Source organism: Archocentrus centrarchus, chromosome 16, assembly GCF_007364275.1.
Source record: "Archocentrus centrarchus isolate MPI-CPG fArcCen1 chromosome 16, fArcCen1, whole genome shotgun sequence".
Classification (NCBI taxonomy): Eukaryota; Metazoa; Chordata; class Actinopteri; order Cichliformes; family Cichlidae; genus Archocentrus; species Archocentrus centrarchus.
In genome coordinates, this window is record NC_044361.1 from 21,926,636 (window position 1) to 21,953,547 (window position 26,912).

The following is a 26,912-nucleotide window of genomic DNA, read 5'->3' on the forward strand; positions in this document are numbered from 1 at the left end:
ATACACTAAACACCCTGGCTGTAAAATTTGTAGGTGTGAATCAAAGGGATTTTTTTTCCATTGATTAATGAACATTTGTGATTATATATGAACAAATACAGTTGCTGTTCTAACACAAAGTCCATCCTCATCATACATCTGTTTTTAAGCTGCACAAACCAAAGGAAGCATCTAATTTTACACACTGCATTATTTCAGGAAATTACCAAGCAGTGATCTCAGCTTTCTTTCCCTCCCTCAAGCCCATGTGTTCAAGGCAGAGGAGCTTGTTTCATGCTGATCAGCTCTGATTCTGGGAGATGGGAAGCTGGTGCATGCCTTGGTACAGTGATCACGGTGATTCCCAGTAATTGCTACATCCACACACCAACAGGCAACACCATTTGCAGGGGAAATAGCAGGTTTAGCTATGCATAACTGAGAAAAGGTAAGGCTGCGAGGTTTGATGAATGATGGATTGCCCATGTCAGCTCATTTCCCTCTGTGACATTTGAGGGACACAGAAAAATGTTTCAGCCTTGAGGAAAAGTTTTATTTATTTTTTACTTTTTTGGCCAGACAGAGGGTATAGGTTTGGCTTTTAAATGTGCACATGTGCGCATATACACACAAAACACACAGATGAAGAAGCATAGAGGCACGCACAGCTGCAAGGACAGATGTAACATCTGAAAAATCCTGTTTTGGCTGTCAGCTTGTAGAATTTTTGTGGCCCACAGTAAATCAGCACTAACTATTGGCATGAAATGTGGAAGACCTTGAAAATGTTCAGTTTCTTATTAACACTTCAGTTAAGCCCAGGCTCCCGGATCTGCCTGTAGTGAATAACAAGCCATATCATCAGCTTGTGCTGTTGTCATATCACCAATAACGTATATTCCTGGTATCATTTTGTTTAGGCATCACCCCCTGTCGACTGGCAGTGCAGCTGGCTTTCTCTGATATTGACTCATCCTGGTTCAACAGAGTTGCAGTCATAGAGATTTAATATCTCAAATGGTGCTGAGCTTCTATTGCTACTAATGGATTCTGTATAATGTGGCACTTAAAATGCATGAGCAGGCTCTGATTTATCTGTGATTTGCCTCAACTGGAGCATATCTCCCTCAATTCTTCCATTTGTTTTTAGCTTTGTAGACATACCCTGATTGGGATTTCATATTGTTACACGTTTGACAGTTTGGTTAATTCGAAAAGATAAAATGTTTATTTTTGCTTATTGTGATGCTGTGTTAATTACAAATCAGAGGTAGTAGCAAGTCAAGCATGTGATCATAGACATTAGATGTGGTTTATTTGAGCTGTTGTGGCAGAAAGACATGCTGACTTGGTCTGAGGCAGATGGGTCTCTCCCAGAGGGGCTATTTTCATTTATTTGATCTTCTACTATTTTATGTGTCAAACAATAAGCATACTAATTAGATTATGCTGAGTGAGAGCATTTGCGGAGGAAAAATGAAATTTCATCTTGTGCTTCTCTGGTTATCCAGCTAAAACCGACTCAGAAATCAGAGTTTAATTTATCCTCCCACCGTTTTCACTCCATCTGACTGAACTGGAGAGGGGTCACACACATTGCTGCTAGCAATTGATCTGACAGGTTTAAATGTTTCATTGTTGTCCTGGTAGCAGAATTGCTGACAGGCTAGGCTCAAGGTTAACAGCCAGTGGATCAGAGTCACAAACCATCAAATGATGGGTCAATATTCCTGGACAGATCAAATTAAAACTAGCAAAGGAAGTTACAAAGCTCCATGGCTTCTTTCCTTTTACATTTTTAGCATATTTAGTAAATTCTTACATTTGCATGTCAAGGATTGCAGCACAGACCTCAATGGTTTCATAAATAGTATGAAACTGATGAGGGTCTAAAATGTTTTCATACGACTGCCTTTTAATTAAGTTAATGGTGGGGGAATGCAAAAAAGCAAATGCCATTATTTGTTTATCTAACTTTGGTAAACAAAATGTGGTTTAAATACCAAACCACTGGAATTTATTTATAAAATACCTAAACAATCCCCATAATGTTGAGGCTTTAAACTGACATGATGCAGTGTAGGTAACATTGCAATGCACTTCTTAAATGTGTGTCTATCAGAGTGACAAGTCAGGTTGTTCGCATTTGAGTTGCTTCTCTGGAATCTGTTTGTAAGAAGGCCAGTAAAGCACATCAGTAATAGACTTTTTCTTTTTTTATTAAGTGGGAAATTGTGAGAAATGTTTATATATATTTGTACTCAGACCTTTGCAACACTGGCAAAAAAAAAAAAATACAGACCACACTTCAAGCATAGGTAAAGTTACATGTACATACATTGTACTACTATAGATGCAAATAAATGCACAGCTACACATCTCCCCATTTGAGATTGGTGGGCTGTCTGTTGTCCAAAACGCTTTGCTGCACAGTGTGCTTAAGATTATGTCACCTCTCTGTTTCTTCTAACATAAGCCTACTATCTGTTCCCCTTCTGAATTTACTGTGAATCTCACACAGCTGCAGAGGAGAAAAACAAAACAGCTAATCTAACGAGTACTGCAGATATGTCAGTTTTTCCACTCCCGTTAATCGTCCTTACATCTGCAAAAAATAAATAAATAAAAGCACAACGCTGCTCGCTGTGGGAGCACACGTGTGTGTTCACTAAACACACATGAACAGACACATTGAGATGTGACTGTAGTAAGCGAGCTCACACTAACACAAAGCAAAGGAGACAGATAGAAAGGGAGGCTTGTCAGTGCAGCTGGCATTTTGTTCAGCAGGGAGCAATGTAGCCTGTCTACCTGATAGCCCTCTCAGACAGGAGCAAGTCCATTGGGATCCCACAGGACCTCCTACCAGCCACACACCTGACAAGGGGGCTGTCTAAAAACTCTGCAGAGACCCTATTACACATGTCATACTGCTAAGCACTGCAGTGGCCACCGGATGACAAGCTTCCCATATCCTTCACTTGATTGGGAGTGGAGAGAGAGAGAGGTAAAAAGGCTGTCCCTGCACACATATGTTCTAACAATAGTTTCAATGACCAAAATTCAAGCATGTTTATGAAACAGAGACTATACAAACACATTGCTGTTACAACACTGCCATCTTCAGGCAAATTGTTGATATAACTTTGTATCTATTCAACCTAATAACACTTTATGGAAATACATAAAGGTACAATAGATATGTAATATAAAAGAGGTACATTTTTGTACTATTCACTGTGCAAATTTCAAACTAAAACATCTCATCAAGAGCATAATAAAGTGTGACATTTTTCAATAAATGAAATAATTAAGACCAGTTATGTGAAATGCAGTAGGACAGAGTAGCTGGTAGCTTTCTCCTTCACCTATCCAAATTGTTTTATGGCTACACAGATGCCATCATTCTGCCAGTGGTATGAAGATGATGTTTTCATGTAGAATGAGACAAGCAGCTTAGCCCTTTGTCCTAGCTGGTTCCCATGAGATCAGGGGAAGAAGCTGCCAAAGGTTTAATCCTGTGTTCTGAATCCCCACCCTTGGAGCTGGAAAAACATAGACAAGGAAAGATGATGGGATGACAGTTTAGTAAATTAGGCAGAGGGATGTAACGTCAGTGAGTGTATACTGAAACATTTATTTGGTCTTAGTGAAACTGACCAATAGACTTTCAATTCTACTCATGCGGTGAGATGAGTGAAACACATTTTACTACCTATCTGAGTCAGAGTCACAGGAAAATTTGAGGTTATTCTGCAGATCCTCCTCTGAGTGGAATCTCCGGAGGCCGCAGTGCTGCACAGCCTGAGTCACAGAGTAGTGGGTCCTTCCAGCAGCACAGGCCTCTATCATATGCATGCTAAGCTGCGACTGCAGGAAAAGGTGTAGGCAACTGTCGGACAGCAGCAGAGGGTTCTGAAGGACTCTGAAAAAGATTGGGAGAGTAGACTCTTTAAAACTGTGCTCAGTATTACCTCTGGATATGAAAGAGGTGGTCCTGTGTTGTTTGCACACCAGTTGTGCAATGTTTTCGTGTGACAAGGTCAAAGTTCATAAATGTATTGATCTTTGAGGTGTCACATACTGTTCCAAAAATTTCTGGAGCCCCTTCATTCGATCGTTGATTTGCCGAGCATTGTTAAGACTGAAGAAAGGGTTTTTGGGGGGAAGCTCTGGTAGATGTACCCTGCAAAAACACAACAACAAGATGTCAGGAATAACTGAGCACATTACTTTCAACATGAACACCAAAATTTAGATGTTAATTTCAAACCACAGTGAATGAACTTACATTAGCAATGAATTTGCCTGCAATTTTTGCCTGAGCCATACAAACTCACTGTATCTCCTTCTCACGCGTGAGATCTTCTTGGTGAAACACACGCTGTCGGTCTAAAATAGGACACCCCAGTGTCACAAAAATATAACAGTAATCCCCCTGATGAATAAACAGAAATTTGAGTAACTCTCTTAAGCATTTTACTTACATGTAAACAAATTTCATAGTCTATGTAGGCGTGCCAGAAGTCATTCTTTTGTATCCGTGGGTCCCGTACCCAGACACTGATGACCTGCTGCATGGAGAAGGCAGAGCAGAGACTGAAACACTTAATGGAATGTACTGTGCTGTGAAAAAGGGAAGGATTATATTGAAAAATTGAGGAAGTACAGTGACTAACACCACAAGAACCAGGATAGGAATATCCAACAGAAAATGGGTTTGTACTTTGTATGAAAAAAAAAGGTTATTTTCAAAGTTGTGCCACAGTTTAAGCCTAACATGTGACTTCTAAAACATCTTTTTTTCTCTCTACAATCCATCAGATTTGCAAATTAAATTAAGACTTACCTGATTCTTGGTGCTGTCAGTTTCTTCTCTCATGATCTAAAAGGTTAAATCTCAGTAACCTCGAATTAGATAGACAATGCTGTGTTTAGCTTCACCTTTATTGCTTATGGAGCAAAGGCTTCAAAATAAAGTCACAAGACTGATATAAGCTCCTCCCTGTAACTGTCAACTCAGCAAAACTGACCTTAACTAAATCGGAAGTCTTGTTTGATAGTGTGCGTTGGCATCTGAGAAATCTGCCACAGTTACAGGAAATCCATAATTTATTAGACACAATTGGTGCAGTTTTGTGTTTGTACACCATCACAATGGATTTTAAATCAAGATATGGTTGAAGTGCAGTTTACCATTAACTGTTTATGAATTGCAACCATATTTTTTTTTTACAGTCCCCCCTATTCAGAGTCTCAAAATTTACTGCACGCTGTTTCATGGGCAGATGAGGCCTGTTAAATTGTTATTTCATGACAAATGAAGCAGACATAATATCTGAAGTTGATTGAAAGTGTTAAATTTGGATTTTATTGCTTTTCACTGCAATTTTAAATATGAGATCCAAATAGATGTCAGTGCAAGCGAGGGAGGCCATCATTAGGCTGAAAAAACAAAAATAAACCCATCAGAGAGAAAGCAAGAACTTTAAGAGTGGCCAAATCAACAATCTGGTATGTTCTGAAAAACAGCTCAAGAACATCAGGAGGCCTAAAGACCTAGCTGAGCCTCTCAAGGGAGGAAATGCAGCATTTGGTGATGTCCATGGGTTCTAGACTTCAGGCTCTCATTGACTGCAAAGGATTTTCATCGAAGTATTAATCCTTCTATTCAAAATTATGTCAGTTAATTTTGAAAATGAGGACTGTGTATAAAAATGGCTGTAACTGCTAAACAGTTTTATGCAATCATTCCTGGAAAACCTCTTTGTTGTGTCTTTGTCCAACAAATTATGGACCTAACTTTGTAGCACATTTAATGCCTGTAAATTAAAATGGATCATCTCATATTCATGTTTTTTTTTAAATCATTTTATTTCAGTAATGTTTCCACCTCATAATGTGAGAAATATGATCAAAGTGAATTGAGACACAGAAAGTGTCACAAAAGGTTTCATTTATTCACAGACTTCACAGATCCATGGTCAACAGTTACAGTAGTTCAGTAGCAGATGTGTTTTAGGAGGTTTAAGGTTCAGCTGAGTGTCCCACAGCAGTCGTGGGAGATATGTCAAGTCAGGACAATGCCAGCAGGATACAGGTATAAAGTATATAAAGTACACAGAACTGTATAATTACAGTCAATGAATGCCCTGTATGACTGGACAGTCTCATATCTAAAGTGCTACATTTAACAATCGCCTTACGCGTTTATGGTGCACAAAAGTTAGTTTCAACATGTGAAAATTTCATTAGATTTTTACTCAAGAAATTGTAACGATCTTTTGAAGAGTTCTACAGGGTTTCCCTTTAGATAAAAGCACCAAATATTTAAATCATTTTGAAACATTCGAATTCAACAAACATGAGAAAACATCAGATTTACAGCAGCTGATTGAAATCGAGGGAATTTCCGCTGGGCAACATTTTTTTTTTAAAATATATTTAACATCAACCACAAGGGTCATAAACAGATACAGTAAAGGCTGAGGTGTCTATAAACACCTCACACAATACAAGTTCAAACAAGAGGCATTCCAACAACAGGGCTACAATCTTCAGCTCTAATCAAAAGCTACATAGACTGAAGGTATGGACTTCGACAGCAGTTAGCCGGCTCTGCCATTATAGTGCTGCTGTGGAGGATGTAAAGCACACACTAGACAATCACAGGCCCGTCCCAGTGTAAGATACTGGCATCTAAACAGAACTATAAATACTAAATTACTCAGAACAAACCAAAACACGTCCACAGTGATCGAGTCCGCTACATGATGACACAGGGGGAAAAAAAGCTGCAACAGGTTAGTCTGACCTCAAATCAACTCCTCTACCCAAAGTTTAGCTTGAGCCTCCATCGCAGTGTCCTCAAAGTCACAGTGACCCTTTTTGAGCACCACGAGGCAGAGAGCACTTAAAATCCATCACCGCTGAGGATCTCGCACCTGCTAGAGTCTGAAACTCCACCTGCAGGGGGATGTGATTTCACACAGAGTGCTTCTGATGCCAGCTGAAGGAGGACATTTGATGGAGGCTAAAACTAAGCTTCAGATGAGAGCACAGCTGTTTATCAGTTCTCCTCTGCACACAACCCACACACATTTTTTACTGCTCGTCGTCGCCGCAGTGCCAGGTCAGCTTCTGCTCGTAGAAGTCGATGACCACCTGGGGACATCTGGCGCTTGCTTCACGGGCCGGCAGCAGGGCAACGTCATCTGAGTTTTTCCTGTGGGGATACACACAGCAGAAGGAAAACACTGAAATGGCCTCTCACTTTTAATGCATGTAAAATGTTTCAACAGAAACAAATATTTCTACCAGTTTTTTTTTTTTTTTTTTAAATGGAGGAGGAAAGGGTAAGGGGACTGAATCACATTTTATTAAAGCAGTCCCTCTCGGATTACTGTTGCGACATTATCCAATAAATATCCCTTTTAAATGGGGCGCTACACCTATTTAGTGTTGCATATACAAGATTAAATCCCACAGTTCCATATTAAAGAAAGACAGCTTGGAGGATTTCCATAATTATAGGCTTTTGCAAGGGCAATCGATGAGCACATTCCCTAACAAAGCTAATTCCCTTTTCTCTATTCCTTTGTGCCATGCCCCATTTTGCCACCATATTCATTAAATTTAGCCAGCAATTTCTTGCACTGTCTTGCTAACAAACCAACAAATGAAATAAAATGTACTGGTACCAATTTTGACGAACAAGGGTGATGTATAGTAACTGCACTGTGGACGTGCTCATCAACCATACCATAAAGATATATGAAAAGAGATGCTGAAGCTAGGTTAGGAGGAGAGGAGCAGTATGGCTTCATGCTGAGAAAAGAGCGCTAGAGACACAATGTCTGCTTTCAGAGTTCTGATGCAGATGTGTAGACAGAGGAGGTCAGAAGGAGTTGTACTGTGTCTTTGTGGATCTGGAGAAAACATATGATTGTGTGCCAGACAAAGTAAAGATGGTTTGGACATGTACGGAGGAGGGATAGTGGATATAGTGTGCAAAGGAAGATGAAGAGTGGGCTGCCAGGCAGGAGGAAAAGAGGAAGATCACAGAGAAGATTTATGGATGTAGTGAAGGAAGACATGTAGATTGTTGGGGTAACAGAACAGGATACAGGGGACAGAATTAGATGGAGGCAGATGAAGAAGAAGAGGAAGAAGTCTAGCTGACAGGCAAACAAAAGGCCCTAAACATGTACTGGTTGCCTTTTCTCTTGGTGGAGGAAAAGTAAAAAACTGACTGAGCCGTTTGCTTAAGGAACCAGTGAGTAGCAATGTATGAGTCTGGCAGCTTATCATATCCTTGGAATGCTTCTTTAAAGGACACTGAAATTCTGGTAATTTTATGGAGTGTTTGTTTTCCAGAGTTCTCTACCCTGTAGCCCTAAACACAGGCACACCTTTACACTTGAACCTCCAGCTTGTTTAAAAAAAAAAAAAAGCTTTCTATCAAAAAAAACAAAAAATCATGAACCAAGGACAACTAATTTTTCTCAAACCTAAATACTCCTTCAAGAGCTTGAAAAGACTTCAACCAACTGTTTTACAGACTGTGTTGTAACCACAGTTACTAATACAAAGCCCTGTGTGTGAAAAGACAGAAAATTCCTCTTTACAGCTGCAGCTGGCCACCTGATAATCTGATGTTTTTCAGCGAATGATTGTTATTCATCAACTCAAGGCCAACTAGATTAAACACACCTTTACAATATGATTCAATTCAAAATAACTTGTCCCTCATAAAGTAACTAAAATTGTACTAAGTGTTGCAGTTTTTCTGGACCCCGGTATACTCTGGCACTCACGCCTGTAAATCAGGACAAAAATTAAATTAATACAAAACGACGTAAGCCGATCACTTGAAGCTCCACAAAGGCAGATGTAGGCAGAGCTGCTGTTCAAGACAGTCCAGGATAACACAGTTAAGGGCTCCTGAGGCTCTAACTTAATGGTCGTGTGTAATGATAAACCCAAAGCCCATCTGGTCTTTACAATCTGTTACTAGTAAGGTGTCAGGTGGTCAGTGCCAATGTCCAACTTCACTTCTCAAGTAAATGATCAAACATATAAAAATGTAGGGAAAGTGAAGAGTTTCCCACATAGCAACAGCAACAAAAAAGATCAAGCACCCTCTTACTTTGCTGTAGGTTTAAAGATATAGATTGTGGGTTTAAATATTTACATTTTTTCACATTTAGCCAAGTGCTGGCATTTATTCAAGGACAGAGTGAAGAGGAAGGAGCAGAGTCACCATTTGACTAGGAACATGAGCTCTCCCTTTCTGTCCGTGGAGCCGATGATGCATTCAGGCTCGAGGTAAGTACTGAGGTCAGTGGGGGAGTCTGACTGTTCATCATCTGGCCGAAGGACGCTGTTGTCAGTCTTCACAGCCTGAGCCTGCTGCTGAGACTGCATGCAGGACTGAAAGGACAAAATAACAAAAGGCAAAGTTCAGAGTTGCAGCAGAGATTTCCAAGAAACAGAAACAGAGGCTGTTGAGCTGGGGGTATTTTGTTTTTACTACACACACTCATTGTGAAAAGGAGGAAATTTAACTGGTTTCATTTTCAGGGGGTTTGCATAACTAACCAACTTCACATGGCTTTTAGTTTCGTATTCAGCCTTAAAACAAGAAGTCAGTTGACTCCAGTACAGCTTCAGTCTACAGCTAAGGGAAAAAGCTACTACTAACGTTAATGTTCTCTACCTAAAAAGACTTCTATTTCTTTTTTCAGATCTAGCTGCAGAAGTTCTGTAAATAACAGTGGAAACATACAGACATAGATATTCCAAACCGCCAAAATTTCTCACATACTCACAATTTCTGTCTCCTCCTCTGCCATTTCCTCTTTGGGAACAAACTCTTGTTCGGGTTGCTCGTCTTCATTCTCTTCTGAAAAGTGGGCGTTTCTCAGGAACTCCTCAATGAGTTCAGGACAGTCGAGGTTGTCCTCGGGCTCCCATGTGTTTTCTGCACTGTGAATACAGTCAGAACGAGGAAAGAATAACATTTTTACCATAAACCGGTTAAACGACAAATGCGCGCAAACTACTGGTTCTGCAACAGCTCACTCACTCAGTGAAGCCTTTCCACTTCAGGAAGTACTCCACTCTTCCATTCAAGATTCTGCGACGAATTATTTTTTCAACCACAAACTCCTGGACAACTGTAGTCTCCTCAGTCTTCCTCTGTTTGGCAGTCTGCTTCTTTCTCATTCTGCCGTGAGAATAGAGGATAAGCAAATGAATGAAGGCCAGGGCATTCACAAGAACAAGAACAGGGAGGGTTTTTTTTCCCTTCTCTTTGTTTGTTTGTTAATAACCACAGTGGACTCAGGAAAAGCCACTTTTATCTCGCTGGTGCTGGAATTTTGCAGCACGACATGGCAGTGGCGACTACTCTGCTGTGCCCTTCAGACAAAGATCCGCACACTTATTATAGCGCTCCACCTGCTGTTTCTTTCGGGTGATGGTGCTTCTTTAGTCCAAAACGCAACATGTTAGTATCACCGTGAGTGTCGTTCACTCGGACAGCTTAGTTACGAGCATATTTAGCAGACAGCAGCCCGAAACATGAGTGAAAAACGTGCCTCAGTGACGCATTAGACGCTATAATGAACAATATACACGTACGCTTTCGGTGTTTACTTAATCTCGGTGGACAGCCTGCTGCGGTGCCGCTCGGCTCTGCTTTGTGCTTATAGCTGGAAACAACATGCACACAGCGCCAGTGACGCTGCTTTGAGTGCAAATGTGTCGGTCGGCGTGAGTAAATGAACGAAACAACTTTTCATGAATGAGTTAAAATTAAAGATGGCCGTTGATGCTCGGAGGAAGTGGTTGCCAAGGGAAAAGGTCATGCCAGGAAAACCGGGAGGAGACGACGGGGACGCGCACGGCACCGACCAATCAGAGAGCAGTCCGCTCGACCGTCCCAGTCCACTGGCCCGGAACAGCCCCGCCACCCATGGGCGTCAGTGGGGTATGACACTTGGTGTATCTCAAAGGGATTGTGCATTTGTTGCAGATTTTATTTTATTTTATCTCGTTGGAAGCAGTTGGGCAATCTCATATATCTTTGGGAGCCACAATAAATAAACAAATAAATACATAAATAAAAAGAAAAATCATCACTGTGTCAGCAGATTGACGTAATTTCATTCCAAAGGTGACATGTGTGAACCACTTTAGTTTTATTTGATATATTTGAAAGTACTTCATGTATTTACAGTTTATGTCACCTGCGATTATTCCACTACACCTAAATACCATCCACCGTTGCAGTTTAAAACATACAACAGTAGCTATATAAGTAGTTATAATTAATATAAATTCTTGATGAAAATAATGTACTGAATTACCCCATTTTGCATTAGTGAAAACGTTTAATATGAATATTAATAGTTAATTTTTCCTACTATTTAATAGAAATCCTAATGCAAATAAATAAATAAATATTTGTAACGGAGTATTGATTTGGCTGCTTTCAGTGCTGCAGACACACTGGGCTTTCTCGAAGGAGCTCTGCTCCCCTCAAACTCTGAAAACGTACTGTTGAAATCACAGGAAAAACAGCCTTTGGGAGATTTGACTGACAGTTTCCCTTTAGCCAATGAGAAAACCCAGAACTGCTGATTGGCCAAATAAGTACCCCCCCCCCCCCCCCCCCCCCCCCCCAACACACACACACACACACACACACACACACACACACACACACACACACACACATATACACACCACAGCCCTCCCCCCAGAACAGGCCTTTCCACTTCCCTTTCCCGCAGTTATTCTACAGTGTTTTCTGTAACACCACTGGGGGACGCTGCCAGCCTGTACTGGACTAATGGCATTGCTCCGGTACCTCGGTTAACCACTGTGAATGGGACTGCGCAGAATAGCAGTCACTACCGATATCATTTCATTCTCAAGGCTGGGTTATGCAACACATGGCGCATCTGATCATAAAGTTATGCATATGCATAAAATTATGTACATAAAAAATAAAATACACAACAAAAAATAACCCATGCACAGAGAGGATTTTATAGTTCTGTTTGTTTTCCAGTGAGAAAATCTGGGATAGGTCTTTGGGATGTGATCAAAAGTAGTTTCAGTTTTCAGGTTTCACTTACAAGGCTGACAGAGGCCATGTGTAAGATGAATGTGGTATATATTGTCTCCAGAAAGGCAGGCAGCAGGAGGACAGGTTCCAGGTCTTACGGAAGCAGCTAAAATGATTTAGTAATTTGGACCCACCACCTATGTCCTTTATGCAGTGGAAACTTTTAAATGAGCTAGTTGGTATTAATTTGGTATTAATTGAATGAATTGTAGATTCTCTATTGATAAAACCAAGTTAAGCTGCTGTTTTCTCCCCTGTTTAACTGCTAACACTGTGCTGAAGATACTCTTTCCACACAAGTTTATGAGCAGAGAAACCTTCTCATGTTGTTATCTGAACTTAGACCCCCCCCCCCCTTCCAGCTCACATTGCTGCACATTTTCAGTTTGTACTAGAGATATAATATGGGTTGATCATTTTCAGAGTCTTTGTTAATGCTTATATAATATTATTATTGTAGTTAATGATAATATAAGAATAACAGCAGAGCAGGGAGGTGGACATATTGTGAAACATTATTTTGGCTGTATCTTTTATAACCACTTAAGTTTGCAGTTTACAGTTTATTCACCCTTTATGAGCTGTGCTTTATTAAAAGCATTTTTCACAGTTTTCATAGAGCCACACATCCTTATTATACATCTTTTTCCTGTATGGATTGGAGTGTTAGTTCACTGAGACACTGAGGCAAGACATGTGTTGGTTATCAGCCAAATGACTTGTTTTTGACCTTTGACCCCTTCCTGTCTTCTCTTTTGGGGTTTAAGCAGTAGTTGCCATAGTAACTGAACAGTTAATAGGGTTGAGCTGTTGCTGCAGGCCCAAGAATGGCAGTAATGCATGCAGTTAGATCCTGTTTAGATTTACTGCCATATAGATTGTTTTTAGGGAAAGCAGGTTCAGCAGGTTATTTCAGGTTTTGGAACACAAATATCAAAAATGCAGAACTGATGTTAACAACTTTTCCCAGGGAGATTTTTTTTTTCACCATTTTTAATTAATTGTCAGTGACGATAGAGACATTAAGAGAGAGTAGGTGAATAAAACTGACCCTCAAACAGTACAGTGTAATGTTATGGGTCTTAACCACTATTCCACCACAACACACAATTTATATATGGACTAAAAACTCACCAAGAAACAGTTGCATAACCATCTGTTTTCAATAGTCACGGAAGAGGCAATACAATTTATCAGCCCTTGGATTACAGTAGTTAGATTTAGGTGACTACTGGCAAATCTGAGATGTTATATAAACATTTATTTTATGTCTTTCACATATTTGCAATTTAAATAATGTTACTACAGGTAATAATTAAGTGATTTGAGGCCTTTCTGGTACCTTAAATGCAAACTGATTGAACTCAAAATTGACCGTGGTACTAAAAATCAAATACAGATGTTGGTGAAATTACATGCTCCAGTGTACAGGGTGAAAAGATATATTGTCATCCCTTAAATCTACTAACTTCCCTCGCAGACAAGCACATTCCTCACACCCACTGTGAATGGAGCCCTAATACAGATGGGGCTCTCGGGTTACAACCAGGGTGAAGGAATTCACGTTACTCCTGGTGTTCTTATCAAGCGTTGATCTGGTTGTATAAGGGACAGAATCCAGTAAAACTTTGCTGAAGGCAGAACTGGTCAAAAAGCGAATAAGCGGATTACTGGCCAATTCACTGATTGAATAACTGACTGCACATTTGTAAAGCACTTTCCTGGACATCATTTTTACATGTTATGCAAATACAGATTCTTTACCAACTCTCCCTCCACAGCATGAACCATCAGCATCTCCATCAACTTCACAAACTGTCTTCAGATCATATTCAGAATCACATACTAAGTTAATCGGGTACTGCATGACAGGCTCCAGTGCAGTTTATGTCCTCGACATTAATACAGCAGTGGCAGAGAGAAAAGAAACTTTTCATGAGTAACAGATGACACTGAACCACAGACCACCTGGATTTGCTTGAGGAAATCTGTCTCTTGTTTCAGAACATTTATGGTGCCCCAAGACACTTTCCTGTGTGTTATTCTATACCTGGCACTGCAGGGCCAGGCTTTGTGTCTGTAGAGTTACTGGGAATGACTACACTAGAAATGCATCTTCAGAGTATCCATTACACTATGGGTTTCAATCAGGCAAGAAGAAATTAATATAGCATAAATGTATGTGATTATAACTACTGTTCAGTTAAGAATGGTCAACTAAAAACCAGCACAGACAGAAAGAATTATAATTACTTAAGGTAAAAAATAATGATCTTGCATGTTAAGCTTGATCTCGTAGTAAGTGCAACTCGAGTTTTTCTGTTGCAGATCAATTCTTAGTAAGTTTAGTAGAAAAGAAGGAACAGAACTTTGAATGTCTCAAAGGAGTGTAGTTTACACACTGTCATCAAATGAAATGCAAAAACAACAACTGCAGTAAAAATCAGATACAGATAGCATGACAGATGTTTACTTTGATTACACAAATATTATGTAGGAGTAGGTAATGGATAATAGGTATTGATTTGTAAATAAGTGGACATGAATAACTTGAGCTTATATAAAATTATACTACAGTATATTACTAACTGACTAGGCAGCTCATTCTCCTTCTCTTGACAATACTTTCTTTAAAGATATAACACATTTTGGGGTCAACCTGAAAGAAAGGCAGATGTGAAATGTAAAAGTGAGGTCAGAGGTCAAATGTGACATGATATTTGGATGCAAACTATAATGTGATATTTAGAAAACCCATACACCAGTATCATTTCCTAAATGTTGCCAATACAAACAAAGGCAGTAAAATTTAAAGTATAGTTTTAAAGATAAAAGACATTTTATAAACGTTAGGCTTCAGTTGACCTTGAAGAAGAGGTCAGAGGTCCAAAGTAACGTGATATTTAGAATCTCCACAGTCCGTACATGACTATATGTTGTCAATACAAAAAACGCCACATTCACACACTATCAAAAACATAACCTCCTTGGCAGAGGTAATAAGAAAACAACAGCAAAAATAAAAACTCAGGGAAAAACCCTGCCACAAACAATAGGCTTGATTGCACTTGATGAACAAAGAATAAAGCTAAAAGTAGCAGGAAGTGCAGAACCTGTGCTGGCTTTTTAAGTAAGTAGTTTCCACCACTGGTTTCATACTGTATGTGCCTATTTGGAAAAGTCAGACGTCAGCTCTTTGCAGTACTCCAAAGAAAAGTGATGTAATCTTTGGAGAGATAATAAGTCTTAATATCTGCTTCAACTCCCTTGTATCCAAGAACTGGACTCCGTCCCTATCAGTCAGCCATGATCTATAAATTTTACCCAAACTGATAAACAATAATAAACTGAACTCTTGCCACATTTTAGAATTGATGACTAACAGAGAAGTATTTTCTGATAAACATCAAAAAGTAATAAGTATTATGTATTATGTAATAAGTATTATGAATCCTGAACTGAGGGAGAAGGAAAAGTCAGACAGTTAAAATGGTGTTGCTGCCAACTTCATCACATGTTCCTCTTTTCTGGAAGATTCCACCCCACAATGCATAGCCCATCGGATTTTGTAACATTGTGATTGACAGGTGAATGGTACCAGTGACAAGCAACTCCCATTCCCCCAGGACCCAGTGTGGCACAAAGTGAATGGATAGGAGTGGTAGGGAAATAGATCGCCTTTGAACCTAAAAAGAATAATTCCCCATTCTTCTACTCCTGCTTTTTACTCCCACTCTCTCTCTCTATGTGTGTCTGTGCCATTCTTCTGTCATTTTTTTCCTTTCTCTGTGCTGTGTTTTGTTGCCCTTCTGAGCTTTGTGGCTGATGATGACCTGGGAAAGGGTAAAGTGTGAATAAAGTTGCAGTAATTTCAAAGAAACACCCACTCAGCTCATGCCTGACTTTATAATGTCAGAAAGAAAATTGAAGCCTTAAATAACATGACTTTCTATAACTGTAACTTTGAAAATGGACTAATAATCCAGAGGCATTTTTCTGAACAAATTTCCAAGATGACATTTTATAGTGAGACACTTTTCACATGGCTTAATATGCACTGAGTCCTTTTATTCATGAGCAGCAGTTTTTGAACAGGTTGCCATCAAATTTGTCCCTTTTTGTATTGCACTTTAAGGCAGATACTCACTAACTAAAGTTTGATGGATTGCTCTCCTCTGGTTACCCGCAAAGTAATGACTGTTGCTGTCTGCAAGCAGATTGTTTGCTTTTCTGTGGGTTGCTTTTGTCAAACATCCTCTTCCATTTCAGTTTCTCCAAATGTAAAGTGTTCCTTTTCACCGCTGTCCATCACCATGCAGTGAACCCAAACAGGGAACGCACTCCTCTTCTTTCAGGCAGAGAGAAATTGATACAAAGGACAAGAGTGAAGAATGGACTGGCTCAGTGTGATGACAGGAATGAAAGAAATACTCATGGTGCTTTGTTTGAATCCCCAGTATCACTGTTGGCCACTTTAAGTGAACATGTGAGTATGTTTTTTAATGATATACGGTACATGAGAGGCTTATAAAGATGATACTACTATAAGTAGGATCATTATATTTATCCCATGAATATGAAAATTATAAATGCTGGCCTGACTCCTAATGCAAGTAGACAGCTGAATAGTATTTTATCGTGGTGAGAGGACCTTTGCCTTGGTAAATCTCCTTGTCACTGTGCAGCTGCTGGCTATCTGCTCTGATCGAGTGCAGCTCCACAAACTGCCGAATCCAGTCTGTTGACCTTTCACTTCTCCTCTCTAACACAGCTGTAGGCTTTGAACTTTAGATCTGCCCCACATCCAATCAGGATCCCCCCCCCGCCCCTTTTTTTTTCTGGCTGCAAAACTGGCCCATCTGAAATCAAATCCCATGTCTGTTCTTCACAGGTCCCCTCTCAAATACAGAGCATTTGTTTTCTGAGTTCTGGGAATCTGAAGCGTTTCTTCGTCAGCCAAAAGCGCTTTGACCATTACATATTTTTGCTCAGCCAGGCCTGTAGCAGCTCCATGCCATCTGAAGTGATACTGAATAGGCTCCAGCTTGAGCACATGGTGGGACCAACTAGCTCTTATGTCTTGCCTGCTTGCCATCTGGAAAATTACAGCTTTAAGTAGGTCCTTTCAGTAATTACCCTGCCAACTCTGAAGAAGGGCTCTGAACATACTGTGATGAAATCTGCATGACTGATTGAGAGAGTCCATCGCAACTGAGAATGTAGTCTAAGCAATGAAATATCTAGCTTTGTATTTCTTTTGATTTGTTTATGGACAGATACTATAGATGAGAAGGCCCAGATCCTTGTCTTGTTGTGTACTTAAAAAGGTTTTTGGACACATGGCTACTTCTGAACCCTAACATTGCTTATGATGTATGTCACAGTCTTTCTCAGTTATATTTCTCTGGACATCTGTGAAGACCTCAAACTCAACAAAAATCTTCTGATTTAAGTTTTTTGTTTTGTTTTGGTTTTTTTTTGTGTTAATGAGTTTAAGTTCTCTGACACTGTGTACATCAGCATGCTTCAAATGATATTGAAGATAAATGTGAAGCGTGTTTATTGTTTTCCGGATATGTAACATTCTTGTCCTACATATTTTCTTTTACGCTGAATGCCCAAAGTGCATTTTTTTCACTGAAAATAACTTGCTACTAATATATCAAATACTGATTTCAAGAACAGGAAGTTTTACAATCTACTTTGTTATTTATTGCACAAAGCAAGTAGACTATCAGTGTCCATGTACTGTTGGTCGCACTACAGCGGACTGAAGTTTGCATGATCATCATGGGTATGAATGTCATGGTAATTTTGGGTTTTTAATGATATATTTAAATTTGAATTGAATCCTTTCCCTTCAAAAGGAGCCAGTTATGGTTATTCGGGTATCTGTCTAGGGAATGCCTCAGTGTTCCCCCCGGATGAACTGGAGGAGGTGGCTGGGGAGTGGGAGATCTGAGTTTCTCTGCTTTGACTGCCCCTGTGACCCTGCCCCGGATAAGTGGAAGAAAAGCGATGGATGGATTGAATTTAATCTTTGCAAAACAAGAATTGGATGCACAAGTTTGAATTTATTTTGGATTTCTCTAATCCACACAGGGTCAAAGGTATTACATACATGCTCAAATATATACATACACACATTTTTAATCTTTTAATACATCTTTAAATAAAGGCTGCTGAAAATTCTCCAGTGTCCATTAACTTGACAAGGCCAAGGCCTGTTAACTTCTTGTTAGTGAGCTTTATTTTGTTAGTCATCTGTTAGTGATCTCTTAGCTAGCATAAAAAAGATTTTTTTTGTGAGCACTCACTGGATTCATCAATACTCAGAACAATGGGAAAGTCCAAGAAACTCAGTGAAGATCTAAGAAGGAGCGTGGTAGATTTACACAAGATGGAAAAGTATATTAGAGCCATTTCTAAACAACTGTTCAAACAACGGTATGTTGTTTGAAATGTATGCTGGAACACCAGCGTTGCTGTCCACAGTTACTCAACTCTTGTTTTTTTAAAGTCATTAAAGATGTATGCTGTACAATCATTCCACCCTGGAAAAACAAGTTCAAAGAAATCATTACAAGCCCCACATTACTATGAAATTCATGCCCATGATGAATGTATGTAAACTTCTGACCACAACTGTATATGCAAATGCATATTACAGTAAGAAAAACACTATTAGAGGGCGCCTGGGTGGCTAAGTGGTAAAGCTGGTGATCACATACATATGCCACATTGCAGTGTGGGCGGCATAGGTTCAAGTCCTGGCCTGTTGTCAGTTTGCCCGCATGTCCTCCCCCTGTCCCTCTTCACTACAGATAAAAGCTGCTGTGGCCAAAAATGGGGGGGTACTATTAGAAATCAATGGACATCCTGTCAGTTTGCCAACACTTAATGCTTCGACTTTTAATTTAACAATCAAAAACAAAAATAGGATGAACTATTCTATATGTGACGATTCACACAAAGAAACAATGCTGACATGTTTTGGAGAGTAAAACTATTCACCAGTAACTTCAAAGTTCATATTGTTTTGACAGCTTCAGCTGTCATTCAAGAACTGAGCCAAATCAACTGAGGAAAATTTTAAGTGTTACACGTGCAGTATAGGATTTAGGTTTATATGCACTGAAAGCTTCATGGAAAAAGTTAAAAGTTGAGTTTTGCATTTAAGGAAATATGCTTATTTGATTTTTAGAGTTAGATATAAGACTGCGTGTGTGTGTGTGTGCTTACAAGAGGGGGATTCTAGGGGGATTAGCTCTTGTGTTGGGTCCATGGCTTCCTGAAGTCTCAGCTGTAAATGCTAATGACTGCAACTCTTGTAATGGCCACTTGAGGCTGGCTCTGAAACCAAGTCGTTCTCCATAGACTCCTCTGTTAAACAAAAAAGTGTTTAAAAAAACTTCACAGCCTGGTACAAAAGAACATTTTGGTCTTTCTGGATACTTTTCATCACATCTGTGTGAGTTATTTTTTATAAATCAACTGTTTGAATACTGGGATGCTGAAAGTTCAGAGCCTGGCTGCTTTTGTACAGTTGTGCTGATGCAGTGAGTTGTAGTAGATTGATATCTGCTAGGCCCTCTAGTCACTAATTTAGGCCCCAGTCACACAGACCTAAAAACCAGTCAGTGACCCCTGGCAACCACAGATTTCTAGGGAAAAATGTGTATTCCCGGATCGGGTGGCAAGTGGTTGCTGGCAGTTGCTAGGTGAAATTGGTCACAAAGAGGTCATGGCCAGGCACCAAAACCCTCCTTGCAATTATTTTTGTTGCTAGCAGGTTGCTGTGGCTGGTTTCAGTACTGCTTACTGAGCCGTAATAAAACTATGAAATGTGAAACAAAAAAAACGTAACAAAAGACTGTTCGCCTTTAAAGTAAAAGTTATGCCTTTTGAAACATGTTAGTTGCAGTGGTAAGGCATGACATTTACTTTGAAGGCTAGTTTGTGTCACACCATTTCAAGTTTCACTACCACTCAGCAACTAGTTAATGAGTGTCTGCGGACAACTTGAGGTCTTCTATACAAACTACAGGCAACCACAGCAATCTGGTAATGACCAAAGCAATCAAAGGGAGGTTTTTCGTGCAGCGCCCTCTTTGTGACCAGTTACACCTGGCAACTCCACCAACCCAACCAATCAGGGAAACCATATTTTTCCCTAGCAAATGGAGGTTGCCAGGTTCTTGCCGACCAGCCTCTAGGCCTGCCTCACTGAGGCCTTATGTTGTCAAACTGGACCTGTACACCATTATTTTGAGGTTAGTACCTTTTGGAGCATTTTATAACAATTATCTTACAAATAATGTTTGTTATTTAGCATTAATTAGCAGATATGCATGTCTCCGCCTTGAACCTGTACAGTAAGCTAGCTAGGCTTAGATGATAAACCTGTTGTCCAAATATAGTAACGTCTGGCTGAAAAAAAAAATAGCTGTGGCGAAATCACTAACACTAAGACTTTAAAAGCAAAGCCCAAAACCAGTTGGTGACCTCAAAGTGAATATGTCCATCTTTTGTATACAGTGTATAGTTTCTCTTGATAACTTTTGAACTATTATAACATTTTGTCCCGTTCATAACAACACAGTTTTGATCCCACCTTGAAACACTGAAACCATGCCGCTAACATGGTCAGACGACACCTCATACTCACACTGCAGCCTTAACTTGTAATAGATTGTTTATTTAGTGTAAAGGCAAATGAGTAGCATCTATTTTCTAATGGCTGGAATCTAGAAGTATTCCTTTAATCACTTGAAATTCATAGGGGAAAAGCAAGATTCCTAACATTTGTCAAACATATGCAGCACACAAGTCTGAGTTAATTAAAATCAGAGCCACTGCTGTTTCGAGGCAAGACAGCTTGTCCCAAAGAAGACAGCTTTATACTTGCCCTGGAATAGTTCCTGGGTGTGAAAATTTGTTTCCATAGCTTGCTTTCCACAAGCTGGTATGGAGTGCTGAAAAACCCACGAGCACTCCCTTGGTTTGAACCACTGCCTGGGCCTGACAAAACATGAATCTGATTTACATTGTCCCTCCTCCAAACTGTCATTTTCAATTTGAGTCCTATCAAGGGCTAATCTGGAAACTGTTACTCAGTGTGTCTTGAAAATAAATTGTTTGCAGCTGAGAGTCAAAAGTGGAGGGGTGGTAGTGGAGGGGAGGGGGCAATACAGCAAAGTCTCTGCTGTGAAATGCCATGTTTAGGCTGATGCACAGGAAACAAGCTCTTACCAGATAGGAAATGAAGTGGCAAGCACAGGCCGGCTTGTATTTCCCTTCTGCTTTCAGATGGGCCTTGTTAGTGTGGAGACATCAGGGCTCCAGCTTTTGTTCACATAGAGCTGCAGCGTTTTTAAGATGTTAAGTGTTTGTGATGGCTGAACGGTATGTTGCCACGAGGTCTCGAGTTTCTCAGACCTCCAGAACCACTCCCCAGCTGCCCCCATCCCCCTACCTCAGGGTAGAGTTAAGTGATGTGAAATACACTTATATGTAAGCCAAAGGTAAAAGCACTCTGCTGTATGTTGTACTGATGAATTCTGTGGTTGTATTTGAGTTTGTGTTGTTGTTTCTCTTTCTCCATGGCACAATAATTCCACTTTATATGAGTACTCATAAAAGACTCACTGATAAAAATCAATACTCCTGACAAAAAGCATCTGTTCACTGGACTTCCACCCTGCTTGCTTAAAATACTCCAATACTGACAAGAACAATGCACGACTCACTTGCATAAAGAACCTAAAAATGAAAATGTCATTCATACATTTTCTAAAGACCTCAAAGAAGAAAACTTACACTGGGACCCACAAAGTGTGTTTGATGTTCACTTAGAGCCACATCTGCCTGCCAAAAATGAGCAAACAAACATTTTTCTACAAGTTCAAGCTGAACCTGTAGTCTTTGAGGGTCTGAAACACTGATCAAACCTAAGAGAAGTAATTAAAAAGAGAAGTGTCCCTACATCTGAATTTTTTTTTTTTTTTTTTGCTTTGTGTGCAGAGTGATGCAAAGTTTAACGCTGTCAAAATGTTTCCCTGTGCTCATCTTTAATATACATTTCATATACAAAAAGAAAAACATTATTTTGTGGCATCACAAAGAACCGTGTCCTGGTAGAATATACAAATTACACAAGTGTGATGCAAAATTTGACACCTATAGTTTGCATACATTAGTAAATGACTTTAAGTTAGTTCTGTAATAAAGCCATTTTTTATCAACAGACTCTGGGGACTCAAGTCAGGACATTTTCTAACCTTATTTCTGAAATGAAGCATGCAGCAGCTTCGCATGCATTCTCACTAGTGGAAACAGTGGTTTGAGCGAGGGTGCAGTATGGATAGAGTGCACTGGAGACATGACACCTACACGCTCTCCATGAATGCACTGGACACGTGTTCTCACATGGGTACAATCTGCCATCACACAGACTTTTTATGAGGGAGCTGAGTTTAAAGACTGTTTCATGTCTGATTACACTGGAACATGTGCACGTCTGCTGGGTAGTGTTCAAGGCTGCAGTACAGCATGAAAGCAGTTTGAGTAAAAACTACAGTTAAACATCTGAAGTGAACTATTCACTTACATGTGCATAGAAACGCACATGGCATTTTTTAAAATTAGGTTGGGATATCTGGTCTTTTCTGAGACAACTTAGTGAAATTAAACACAGAATTATGAGTATTACCTATACTGTAGTATCAAAGCCAGGGCGTTCAGGAGTAGCCAAACCTTTAGTACCATTTCAGTTGGAGGCAGAGTGACAGGTGACCAGTGCTCATGTAGAAACAGATTTCCTGTTTGCATTCACATGTTCCAAGGTCAGAGTTGGCTTCATGCCCACACAAACCCACTGCTGCTTCTCTCCGATGTAAAAGGACCACCTAAGTGTGAAGGCCTGTCATGACGGTGGTGAGTAGTGATTCATGGCGTAGAACTCAGGGCTAAGCTGAAGCTATAAACAATTATAGCTGAGGGGATGTATGCTGAGTGTGTGTTTGTGAGTCAGAGAGTGGTGAAAAGAGAGGAAAAAAAAAAAGAAATACTGTTTTGTGACTTACCTGGGACTTGAGCTCAGGGTACACATTTGCCCATTTGTTTTTACAGGGAAACAGTGATGACTCACTGCTGGGAGAGTCTTAGGTGCTCTTAGCTGCGTTGGCACTCATGTATGGCTGGTCATAAAATACACACTGATAATGGTGCGTTAAAGGGCCGCAGTTCATGCCATTCAGCCGAAACACTGCGGTAGCAGTGTGGCTCCCAGATGTACAACAGTCTGACTTTTTCCCTCAGCTTCCACCTTTTTGAACAGTCTCTGATTCTTCTGTACGTAAACAAGAACAAACAGGTTTTTGGTCAGTTACATAAAAGTAGCGAGGCAAAAAGAAATCTCTCTCTGGCCTTGTGGAATAATAAAATGATTGCCTGTAGGAGAGTCAACACAAGTAACTCCGTGTTATGAAGTTATTCAAGTTTGAATAGTATATTGATGTACAGTCAAGGCCTCTGTTGTTCACAAGCCTTTCAGAAATGAGGTGAATAAAAATGTCTCATCCCAGACACAGCTCGTGACTGTACAGGAGGCACTTCTTTGCTGGCAGTGATGTTGAGTAGTACTCTACATGTAATTAAATTACAGTAGTTTAACTACATTTTAAAGTAGCTTTCTGGTGTTTAAACTAAATTCACATATGTATGGATCCTTTTTTTTTTTTTTTTTGGAGGATGGCACAGTGGAGCAGTGGTTGGCACTGTTGCCTCATAGCAAGAATGTCCTGGGTGTGAATCCACTGGCTGGTCGAGGGCCTTTCTGTGCTGTCTGCATGTTTGTGGTTAACTGGTGATTCTCAGTTGGCCATAGGTATGCACGTGAGTGTGAATGGTTGTCTGTAGACTGATGAGTCTATCACAGGATGTACCCCACCTTCTTTTTCATGAATAGTGGATATTTATTATTAGTCCTGTTTGACATGCGAACAAGCGGATTCTTTTTGCAATAAAGTTAGTTAAGTGGCAGGTTTGCTTGGATATGATGTCTGTGTTTAAACATTTTAAAGTCAGTTCCATTCTTGTCAACTTGATGAGGGAATTTCTTTAAATCTGGAACATACAGTTTGGGACATCAGATTTTGTACTAATTGAACTACAGTAATTAGAATTTGCTGATCTAAGGTCAAGATCAATGAGAGATCCCAAAGGACATTTTCAGCAAAAGCTCAATAACTCAAAAACTTTAACAAGGTCTATAACAAGATTTCACTTTAGAGTCTAAAAGGTTAAAATGATGTACTGATGACATTTTATATCTGAAAAAACAGAGGTCAACAGACTTTAAAGATTTTCCTGCCCATTATTCAATCCATAAATCATGAACATAAAGAGAGATTTAGATTAGCAATTCACATTTGTTTGGATACTGAATTGCTGGCTTTTATATTTGTGGTTCCTTTAATGAACATTAAATTCCTTTAAATCCTTTAACTACATATAATATATGAATCTGGAACTGCATATAAACTGCAATTTGACTGCTTGGTGGAGGCAACCACCAGGTTGCATGCTTTAGTTAGCCATACAGTAGCTTTAAAAGCTCAGCTTTCAAAGTAGCTTCTCCAGCACTGGTAACTAGTTATTACAGGCTGACTTTCCATCATTTTTACACTCCTCATCTTCTGGTTGTTTCCATCTGCCTGGAAAGAGGTTAGAAGTTGACTGGCAGAGGTCCTGTTCTTTAAGAGTTAGTGGCTCACTGCAAGGGGCTTGTTTCTATCAGGGGTGAAACAGCCGCCCGTCCATCATTCTGACAGAGCTGACAGCCATTCAGCCAAACCAGAGGAGTTCCTGCCAACAATCAAAGGGCTTTTCATTGAAAGAATTCGGTCCTGGTCTGTCATCAGGGAGGGGCGTTCCCAGCTCTCAACAGACCAGGGGGATACTCTGGTTCCTCCCCTAATTTCTTCTTTCCCTCTCTGGTCATATCAGTGGGATTGGTCAAGAGCGCACGCTCCACCCTCTCTCTCTCTCTCTCTCTCTCTCTCTCTCTCTCTCTCTCTCTCTCTCTCTCTCTCTCTCTCTCTCTCTCTCTTTGCCCTTAAAAGTCAGTGTGTCATCTAATTTCTTTATGTTAGTGCTTCAGTTTAGCTCAGCTGTGTTGTGTGACATTACACAGCTGTTCGCAACGTGGCTGTTCACCTGTTGCTTTTTATTTCTCATTGAACCAGATTGTCAGCTGTATTTTCTTTTAGAAACAATGCTCTCCAAGTGTTGCTCAGAAATGTTAGTTTTTTTATTCACCACTTGAGGGAAGCAAAACCAAGGAAAATGCAAAGAAGTACCAATGTTGAAATATCTGCTGACACACTAATCCTGACTATATTAATACAGTTATATTAATTTTTAAGTTGCTTTTAAGAGTTTTCCCAGAAAGCATAAAGCTACCTATTCTCATCTTGCTCAGGTGACTTGTTTTTTTTTTGTGCTTCCTTGTTCCTACGTTTGGATGTATGAGAACAAAATGTTTGGAGTTGCAGCTATTAGTGATCTTCATTATCAATTATTGTGACAGTCATTTTTGATAAAGTATTTAACTGCATGATCTTTCAAGCACCTAAAATATTGCAGAACTGAACATTTATATAAAACAGTGATCATTCCTGCTTGACACACAATTAATGTACATTTGCTGAATAATACACTGCTGATTAACTGGTAGATTACAGCAGAGACACATATGAAGTAACACCCTAATACACTGATTTTAACACCTCTATATATATTAAAAATAATTTGTAATCAAATCACTTCATAAATTTGACAAACATACAACAAATATCAACAAGCTGTTGTAACATTTCTGTCTTCCCTTGCAGCACAGTTTTAATCTAGGGTACTCTCTGATGCTTCATTACATAACCAGTGAGCTGCCTGTATCAATCAATTATTCATCTGCATGTCATAACACTGAGGCTACTTTGATTGTGACAGACACCAGCCAGACAAGGCAGTTCAGTAAATGGCAAAAAAAGGGAAAAAAAAAAATACACACCAATCCCCACTGAGCTTGTGGCTGCGCAATGTGACTGCAGAAGAAGAGAACCTTCAGATAAAACACGTTTCTCCACTTAAACTGAAAGACAGCAAGGATGTTTGATTTTAAAAACAGCCCTTGGCAGCAGGGGAATCAACACAAACCTATTCCACACACGTGGACGTCCGGAGGTCTTTCCACATGGGACTGATAATGAACTGGTCAGTGAAGTGGACTCAGAACAGGGAAGATATATTTCTCTTTGTGCTTCATGCGTCTTTCCTTTCTTATAACTCCCATTACGGCAGGCGATCGTGACTGCTGGCTGGTTTGGCAGTTAAACAGTGCAGTGCATTGTAATTTGCCTGCCAGGATAATCAGCCATGAGCATCTGTTCTGTAAAACTTATCTGATTGCCTATAATGAAATGATTACAAGCTTCCTCGAGGTTCAAAGGCTTGTTTTATTTGTATTTTTTTAAGATAGCTCTGACTTTCTCTCTGCACTCAGAGATGAAAAACTGATCTATTCATGTCCACAGTAAACCAAGGTACAAGGTAAAATCTCAGCATACTTAATAGTGAGATTGTGTCCTTCGCTTCCTTTGTATGTTTTCTCTTAAGCCTTGGCTCTGCAAAACACCATCTGCGGCTAAGTGATGGTGTATTAGGCTCCTGTCATTGGAGGTATGATTAAAAATTTTTGCTAGTTCTGGTTTCTTTTGAAAACTACAACCGCCACACT

At 39.8% G+C, this 26,912-nt stretch overlaps 2 protein-coding genes across 2 annotated transcripts; both read right to left on the reverse strand.

Annotated features, from left to right (window-relative positions):
* Nucleotides 1-2,209: 2,209 nt before the first annotated feature.
* snx10b (sorting nexin 10b) lies at nucleotides 2,210-4,959 on the reverse strand. Its single transcript, XM_030750371.1, has 6 exons — nucleotides 4,829-4,959; nucleotides 4,467-4,553; nucleotides 4,271-4,371; nucleotides 4,064-4,165; nucleotides 3,695-3,904; nucleotides 2,210-3,524 (listed from the first exon to the last, which is right to left on the reverse strand). The coding sequence occupies exons 1-6, from the start codon at nucleotides 4,859-4,861 to the stop codon at nucleotides 3,449-3,451; spliced, it is 609 nt and encodes a 202-aa protein (XP_030606231.1). The 5' UTR covers nucleotides 4,862-4,959; the 3' UTR covers nucleotides 2,210-3,448.
* Nucleotides 4,960-5,918: 959 nt separating this feature from the next.
* On the reverse strand, nucleotides 5,919-10,847 carry cbx3b (chromobox homolog 3b). Its single transcript, XM_030750695.1, has 5 exons — nucleotides 10,624-10,847; nucleotides 10,067-10,207; nucleotides 9,810-9,966; nucleotides 9,242-9,411; nucleotides 5,919-7,204 (listed from the first exon to the last, which is right to left on the reverse strand). Exons 2-5 carry the CDS (start codon nucleotides 10,204-10,206, stop codon nucleotides 7,084-7,086), a joined length of 588 nt encoding a protein of 195 aa, XP_030606555.1. The 5' UTR covers nucleotide 10,207; nucleotides 10,624-10,847; the 3' UTR covers nucleotides 5,919-7,083.
* Between the last annotated feature and the right edge of the window lie 16,065 nt (nucleotides 10,848-26,912).

Excerpts from the sequence above, each read along its gene's own strand:
- snx10b (XM_030750371.1), bottom strand. The coding sequence starts at position 4,861 with ATGAGAGAAGAAACTGACAGCACCAAGAATCAG. Across the intron at positions 4,554-4,828 it reads CTGACAGCACCAAGAATCAG|CAGGTCATCAGTGTCTGGGT; the intron begins GTAAGTCTTAAT and ends TTCTCCATGCAG. Across the intron at positions 4,372-4,466 it reads ACTATGAAATTTGTTTACAT|ACCGACAGCGTGTGTTTCAC; the intron begins GTAAGTAAAATG and ends GTCCTATTTTAG.
- cbx3b (XM_030750695.1), bottom strand. The coding sequence starts at position 10,206 with ATGAGAAAGAAGCAGACTGCCAAACAGAGGAAGACTGAGGAGACTACA. Across the intron at positions 9,967-10,066 it reads AAGTGGAAAGGCTTCACTGA|TGCAGAAAACACATGGGAGC; the intron begins GTGAGTGAGCTG and ends CTGTATTCACAG. Across the intron at positions 7,205-9,241 it reads CTCATGTTCCTAGTCAAATG|GAAAAACTCAGATGACGTTG; the intron begins GTGACTCTGCTC and ends GTATCCCCACAG.